Source organism: Pectinophora gossypiella, chromosome 16 (assembly GCF_024362695.1).
Source record: "Pectinophora gossypiella chromosome 16, ilPecGoss1.1, whole genome shotgun sequence".
In the NCBI taxonomy this organism is placed as follows: domain Eukaryota; kingdom Metazoa; phylum Arthropoda; class Insecta; order Lepidoptera; family Gelechiidae; genus Pectinophora; species Pectinophora gossypiella.
Window position 1 is genome coordinate 15,808,747 of NC_065419.1, and position 7,793 is coordinate 15,816,539.

General features: G+C 47.8%; 1 protein-coding gene across 1 annotated transcript; it reads right to left on the minus strand.

The window, feature by feature from the left end:
• Positions 1 to 450: 450 nt before the first annotated feature.
• Positions 451 to 5,692, minus strand: LOC126373747 (uncharacterized). Its single transcript, XM_050019986.1, has 2 exons — positions 4,361 to 5,692; positions 451 to 4,176 (listed from the first exon to the last, which is right to left on the minus strand). The coding sequence occupies exons 1-2, from the start codon at positions 5,690 to 5,692 to the stop codon at positions 451 to 453; spliced, it is 5,058 nt and encodes a 1,685-aa protein (XP_049875943.1).
• Positions 5,693 to 7,793: the final 2,101 nt, after the last annotated feature.

The window sequence follows — 7,793 nt, forward strand, 5'->3', positions numbered from 1 at the left end:
TAGTAGCACTTTATTTTAAACATGTTTGCTCTGTAGAAATGATCCAGAACCAATACAATGTTGTATGGCTCTTTCGTCACTTCAGAAGGTGAGTTTATGTTTTTTATTTATTGTGTGTGTTTTGTGTGTCTGTTTTTTATTTTTAGTGTAGGTGCCGCTTTCCTTATGTCTAGTCTTAGTATTCTAATTATTCTATCTTAAACATGCTATATCTTATCTTAACATACTATATTTCCACACTGTGCTTTACTTATCTCTATTTGCTATCTTTAAAATACATGTTTTCTTAAACTATGTTCTATCTTACTCTATTCTTACTTGTTATTGTACATTTGTTTCCTAAACTAACACAGCTTTATTTCCAAACATTGGTGCACACTTATATTGCTTAATCTACGTTACATTATGTAGTATAATATATCGCTCAGTATATATTATTCACATTGGTTTTTATTGCTCTTTGTTTCTTTTAATTGCTCTGTTCGCCACAATTTGGCAATATTCGATAAACGTTGCTCGTCTAGTTTTGTCCGCTATAATTTCACTTGCTCTCTCTCTACACAGTGTGGTCTCTAATGCTTGCTCTATCTCGTACCTGAGGGGTGCGTTTGTGGGACATTCGAAGAGAAGGTGGACGATGGTCTCATCTACTCCTGGCTCACAGATGCACGATGGGTTCTCCTTGCACTTGAACCTGTTCAAGTACTCGGAGAACCCACCGTGCCCAGTCAGTACCTGCGTCAGGACTCCCGTTATTGTTAATTTTTTGATGGTCTTATGTGCGATTATCGCGTCTGGGAAAAATACTTTTGTAGTTGAGGCTGTTGTTCCTGCCTGATACCTATCGTTCCACCTCTCAAGGGACTCAATCCGGATCTGTCTTTTTATATATGAGACTGGGCAAAGATCGTAGTTCGGTTTTGTCTTCACCCGTTGCGCAGCGTCCTTCGCCAGTTGGTCCGCCCTTTCATTGCCTTCTAGACCGGCATGTGCTTTTATCCAGAAGAAGGATATCTCCTTGTTCTGGAGTTTGCCCGTTGCAACATTTGCTCGTGTTGTGACAGCTAGGTGGTGCTTCGAGTCATAGTTAACGATGGTTTCGAGCGCCGACCTTGAGTCGCTGTATATGCCAAAGCTCGTTTGATGGCACGCCAAAATCACCCTAGTGGCTTCGCATATGGCCAGCAGCTCAGCCTGGTAGACCGTGCAATACGGAGACAGTTTCAACTTGACGGTTTTGGTCTCAGCATCTCCATCCCACACGGATAGAGCTGCCCCGACCTTGCCGTCAATTTTGCTGCCATCCGTATATATACGAACTGCTTGCTTGTTATGGCAGTCGACCTGCTCTTGGTCTACCAGACAGACGAACTCCAGTTTCATATGCGTCGCCGGGTGTGGAGCCTGGGCATATCCAACGACTCGTTCCACTTCTCTATCCCCTAGTGTCGGCTGGGACACCCCCCTCTTGGCCTCATATAGGGCGGCTGCCTCCTTAATCCGGAGGTCAAGTGGGAGCAACCCAGACAGCACCAAGGCAGAGTTAAGGGATACGGTTCGGTACGCTTTCGTCAGTTTTTGTGCGAATCCTCTCTGGACGTTGTTCAGCTGTTTCTGCACCCCTAGCTTGTCGGCTGCCGGAGCCCAGACACTAGCGGCATAAAGGATTACTGGCTCGATTGTAGCATTATATATAGTTCTGACTATTTCTGGGTGAAGACCCCAATCCACCTTTGCTGCTCTGGAGAGTTGCTTATAAATTGCAATGGCCTTTTTGCATACCTCTGTAACGTGTTTGTTAAAGGTCAACTTCCTGTCAATATGCAGTCCCAAGATCTTTATGTCGTTCGACATTTCGATGCCGATCCCGCCCATATCCAAGATTGGGGTATCGTATTTTAATTTATTTGTTAGAGTCATGGCTTTAGTCTTCTGTGGACCAAAGTTGAGTTTATTTCTCTTTCCCCAATCTTGGACATAGGCGAGGGCGGCATTGGCCTGCCTCCCGACCTCTAACGCGGTTTCTCCGTGGAACACGAGGACGACATCGTCGGCGAATGCTTGGACATAGTCCCCTCGCTCCTCAAGCCCCTTTAAGAGAGGGTCCAGGAGAAGGTTCCACAGGATAGGACCGCCAATCGATCCCTGTACACAACCTTTCGTTGTATTCTTTGTATGCTGTTCCCCCCCATATCTCACTGTGACCTGTCTGTCTCGTAGGTAGCTGTCAAGCACTCTCCGGATATTTGCAGGACACTTTTCCTCAGCCAATCTGACTCTTATTGCTGGCCACCAAGCGTTGTCAAAGGCCCCCTCTATGTCCAGCGAGACTAACGTTACAAGCTTTCTTGCTTTTATTTTCAGACGTATATAATTCACTAGATCATAGAGCGAGTCCTCAGTGCTTTTTTGGGGCATAAAGCCATATTGGCGAGTACTAATCCTAGGGAGGATATGCCATTTCAGTCTACCTACGACCAGTTTTTCAAAGATCTTCCCCATCACTGGCAACAACCCTATCGGCCTGTATGCCTTGGGGTTCCGGTAATTGTCTTTCCCCGGCTTACGTAAGACCACTACTGTGGCCTTCTTCCAGATGGTCGGGAAGTGTTCAAGCTCCAGGCACTTGTTAACCAGTGATAGGAAAAGTCCTGGGTCACATGAGATCGCTCTACTGCAGATATCCGCCGTAAAACCATCTGCACCGGGTGCCTTTTTAGGATTGAAACTTTCTACCGCTGCTCGGAGCTCCTCCATTGTGAAAGGCGGGTCCCGGGATTCGTCCCGAGAAACACCATTCACTCTGTCGGCCTCCGCTCGTATTTGTCGGTGGTATGCCGTGTCACGGTCCGCCGAATCCTCAGGGTAGAAAGTCTCAGTCAGGGCTCTAGCAGATTCGCGCATGTCTACAGTCCTACCATCTATCTCCAGGGGCAGATCTTCCTGTCGCTTGGCGGTCCTACCTATAACTCTGTAGATACCCTCCCATACACCCTCCCTATCCTGCTTCCCACAGAACTCCTTCCAACTAGATATCTGGGCCTTTTTTACATCCCTTTCATACTTCTCTTTCATTTGCAGGTACTCAGCGACAACCCGGGATCTCCGGACTGGTGCTGCGCATCGGACACGCCGCTTCCTGGTCAAGACCTCCTTCCTCAATTTGTCAAGCTCCTCGGACATCCAAGGTAAGGTAAGTTTTTGATTGGGCTTCTTTTTGGAGAGAGTGTCTTCGCATGCCTTTTTGACAATGTTCGTATACCCCTCCATCAAGAAGTCCAATTCCCTTATGGTGTTAACCCCTTCTATTTTGGCTTTGTCCACGGCACCACCGGCCACCAATTGTTCCAATGTCTCATGAAATTGAATCCAATTGGCCCTTTTGGTGCCGTAGACTCGCGTGGTCCGTTGGATGTCCGTGCCTTTCGCTCTTGCGAGCCTGACTTTGAAGATGATGGTGTTGTGGTCAGAGCTGGTTATCTGTTCGTCTACGTTCCAGTCCTCCACCAAGCTCAGCATGTCCGATGAGCAGGCTGTGATGTCTACATGGCTTGCGTATCTCTTGTTGCCTCTAATGGTGTCAAAGGTAGGGACATCTCCTTCGTTGAGCACCTGCATTTCCATCTCTTCCATAGCACCAGATACCTCACTACCTCTGCAATCTATTTTGCTGCTGCCCCACCAGGTGTTTTTGGCGTTTACGTCCCCGCCGATGAGGAACAGCTTCGGTCGCAATTTACGGCGGATTCCCTTTAGCTGCTCCAAGTATGGCTCTATGGGCTGGTCTGGTTCAAAGTAGCATGAAACCACAGTCATTTCCCAGGCACTGGTTCGGATCTTCACCACTAAGATGTTGTTTGTGGTGAGTTCTGGGAACTGTACTATGTCCATGTCTTGGTCAAAGACTGCGATTGCCGCTTTGACAGTTCCCTCTTCCTGTTCAGTGTTCTGGAAAATCCTCGCTCCTCTGTAGGCTTTCATGCCACTTGAGCTACCCACATACGGCTCCTGGAGCAGTGCAAAGGCCGCTCTCCTTTTACTTGCCTCAAGCATAAGCTCGTTTGTTGCTAGCTCTTTCCTTTGTAGGTTGGCTTGGAACACGCGGTACAATTTCACACCTGGTGGAGCACCAGCACTCTTCACTACTTGGTCATCTGCGTCGCCCTTAACAATATGCTGTAGTGGATCGGGCTAGAGCATCCCATTTTCTCCGGGTGGGGCACGTTTCGCTGAAGGCGATATGGTCAGTCGCTGTCAGGTTTGCGCGGCTGCAGTTGCAGCAAGTTGGTGCTTCTCCTACGAGCCGATCCGCACACTCCTCCCACTTGTGAGGGCCTCCGCAGTAACTACACTTTTCTACAGTGTCCTTGCAGAGGCGCTTGGTGTGCCCGTACCCAAGGCACAGCGAGCATTGCACCAGCGGCGACCGGTCCTCCACACGGACCCGCTGTAGGTCAATGTGTACACGACCCGCCGCGGTGAGACGCTGCCATACCGTGGGGGACACTTCGATCACTACATGGGAGACGTGTGGGTTCCTTGCTCTACGCCTATATCTGACAGTGGCCCTTACTTCCTCGATGTCAGCGAACAGGTGACCGTTTTGGTTTTTAAGCGCTTTTACTATGTCCTCGTCAGTATGCACTGAGAGGACGTCCCTTAAGATGACGAGTGGGTCTTTGTTTTGCGCTTCTTTTACTTGGAGGTTGCGGGACTTCACCGCTTCGCTGACCCTTTCGAGTTCCCGTTTGTTGTGGCAGCCTATAACGATTTTTTGGTCTCTGGCTTTTCGCAACCTATCCACTCTTATCCCGGTGTTTTTTGCATCCAATGCGTTTCTTATTTTGGTAATTACTTCCTGTCCGCTCTCTTCTTTATCATCGGACGTGACAATGATGGTGTGCATTGGTGCAATGTGGGCATGTTTCTGGTGTTGTGCTGACTCTAGGTGGGCAGGCTGCGGGTGTGTTTGGTTGCTCAGGTTTGTTTTGAGGTCTTCGATTGACTTGGTGAGTCTCGCAACCTCCGCGTAAGAGGGTCTCTGCTCAGCTATATCGGAATGTGCATGTTGTATGTCCTTAGAGAGGGCAAGGGTGTGCTCTGCACAGTCCTGGAGCGCGTTTTTGTGGTCCTTCAAGTTTGTAATAAGTTCCCTCATAAGCTCACTTTGCGGTGATTCGGGACTGCTATTCAGCGCCTCATCCCTTCCCTCCCGGTGCTCACTATCGCCTTTTGACGCTTGGTCTTTGCTTCCCCCCGCTTCCTTAACCAGCTGGTACAGCCGCTCGACCGCCTGCGTTACGCCGTGCTTTATGTCTGCCTTAAGGTTTCGTGATTCGCCCAGTAATGTTTTAGCCTTCACTAGGCAGGCCTTGGCTTCTGACATCCTGCTGCTGTACTTCGGCTTAAGTGGGGGCGTCTTCATGCTCTCCGCTGATGCTCTCCGATCACTCAGTCTGGTTTCCTGGGAAAGCGGCTTCCTCTCCCTTGGTCCTGAAGGGACCAAAGGGGCAGACTTCTTCTGTCCAACATTGGCTCCAGACTCCCATTCACCAATACTACGTCTCACACTGAGGATTTGTGTCGAATTTAGTTGAGAAGGTCCTGCCTTCTCCGTCAGGTGTGGTGATTTTTGTGGGGACGGAGCCTCTGTTTCTGTCACCTTCTTCATTGGCGTGCGAATTCCAAACATGTTGCGTCAGTAAGTATAGAAAGGTAAAGTAAAATAAAATAAAAAGTAATAAAGAGTGTATAAAAGTGTGTAAAAGTATATATTTTGTAAATATATTTGTCTTAATTTAGTTTTAATTTTTTATGTTTCAGGTTCTCCGTGCTGTCTTCGGGTCTTCGAGTCTACGGGTCTACGCGTCTTCGGGTCTGCGCGTCCTCGGGTCTACGCGTTTCGGTAAGTATCACACGTACACACACACATTCACTCATAAACATACACACACATGCACTCTCACTCTCACACACGCTCACTCACAAGCACCCACTCACACACACCCACACGCACCCACACTACGTCAAGAGAGAGCAACAAGAGGCTAATTGTAGCTAAAATAAACAAAGCAATAGGGAGAACAAGACAAAAATAAAATAAAATACAAAGTAAAATTTTTTGACTCTACGTAGAGTTCGGTTGTATTTTATCCCTGGAATCGCCTCTAGAGGTTCATATAGGGTCTATGCCGAGAAAAAATTCGGTTGTGTTAGGGCGATTTCCAGAGACAAAGTCAAAACTCTACTTCTGCTCTATGTAGAGCAAAGTTTGGATTCTTGACAGATAGTCCTCCCCGTGGCTCTGTCACCGGTAAAAACCGCGTGCCGATAGCTATGGTACTTCCGGAGCTATCGCGGTTTCAAAATCTCCAAGATGGCGGCCTATCTGTCAAAACTCCAATTCAAATGGCTGTAACTCCGCCGTTTTTGGGCCTAGACCACCGGAGTTTCAGCTCAATAGGCTCAGCTGGACCTACTCTATCCACTGAAATGGCTTTCAGGCTGAAAATTTTTCAGGCGGCCAATTTTGCTGAAAGCCACCTACAGGGGTAATTCAGGTCAGGGGACAACCTCTCGAGAAAATCCCAACCGAATCGGACGGAACCGAGCCGAGCCAGAGCGGCCCAAACTTTTCTGACAGCTGTCAAACTCGATGTTTGACGAGCTGTAACTCCGCAGCTATAGCGGCTAGAACACCGGAGTTTGGGCTGCCCTGTCTCAACGCGACCCGAACTTTCGCCTGAAACCAGTTTCAGGGCCTGAAATTTTCAGGACGCCGATCGTCCTGAAATTCGGGGAGGCAGTAGGGGTGAAGCCCCTGAGCCTACCAAAGAAAACCGCAGTCTCCTAGGCCCCGTACTTACCGAGCTATGGGGCGTCAAAGTCGGTTTGACAGCTGACTCAGCTGTCAAAGTCCAACTCTGGGGGCGAATAGCTCAGCTCCTATTGCTCCTAAAAGCACGGGGTTTTGGATCCTGGGTTAGGCGCGATCTCTTCTGCCCTCTGAAACTGGTTTCAGCCTGAAAATTTTTCAGGTGTCCGACTCGACTGAAACCCCACAGACTCGAAGGAATCTCCACTCCTCTCACCTAGAGTGGAAACCCCGCTGTTCCAAGACAAATAGCACCGGAGATATTCAAATTTTAAAAATCCAAAATGGCGGACAAAATGGCCGATTTTGTCCAAATTCGGCCCCTGATGAGCTAGGGACCCAGAATTTGTTTTATATATGACCGAATACACAATCTAAAGTTGACTACGTCGAAAAAATTTTGAATTTTGGGGTGTTTCAGGAGTTATAGCCAAAGTTCCTGAAAACTTAATAGCTCCGGAGATACTTGCCCCTAGAACGACAAGTGAGGTGTCCACGGATGCGTATCGTTACGCCCTATCTTATAAACTAGACACAGTAAAAATATAATTCAGGACACAAAAGTTATTCAGGAAAAACTGAAATTTCAGAATTTTTTCACAAATTACCTTATAACTCCGAAACTTTCAGTCGTAAAAATCTAGAATTTTGTAAGCGGACTAATAATGTTAGCGCGCAACTAAATTCCGTTTAAAAAGGAGGGGTCGTCGTCTTAGTTTCGGAGTTATAAGGGTGCAAAGTTTACACACATAAATACAATTTCCTGAAAAACTATAAAGTCTAAAATTCAGGACGCACCGCTGGAATTTTTGTTGATTTCCGCCGCTTCTACCGGAGTTTTCGCCGTTTCGCTGTCACCTTTGGATCACGTGACATGTGGCCACGTGGATTTGGGTTTTTCAGTTGTAGCTCCTTCGGG

Excerpts from the sequence above, each read along its gene's own strand:
- LOC126373747 (XM_050019986.1), bottom strand. The coding sequence starts at position 5,692 with ATGTTTGGAATTCGCACGCCAATGAAGAAGGTGACAGAAACAGAGGCT. Across the intron at positions 4,177-4,360 it reads AGCGCCTCTGCAAGGACACT|CATATTGTTAAGGGCGACGC; the intron begins GTAGAAAAGTGT and ends GATCCACTACAG.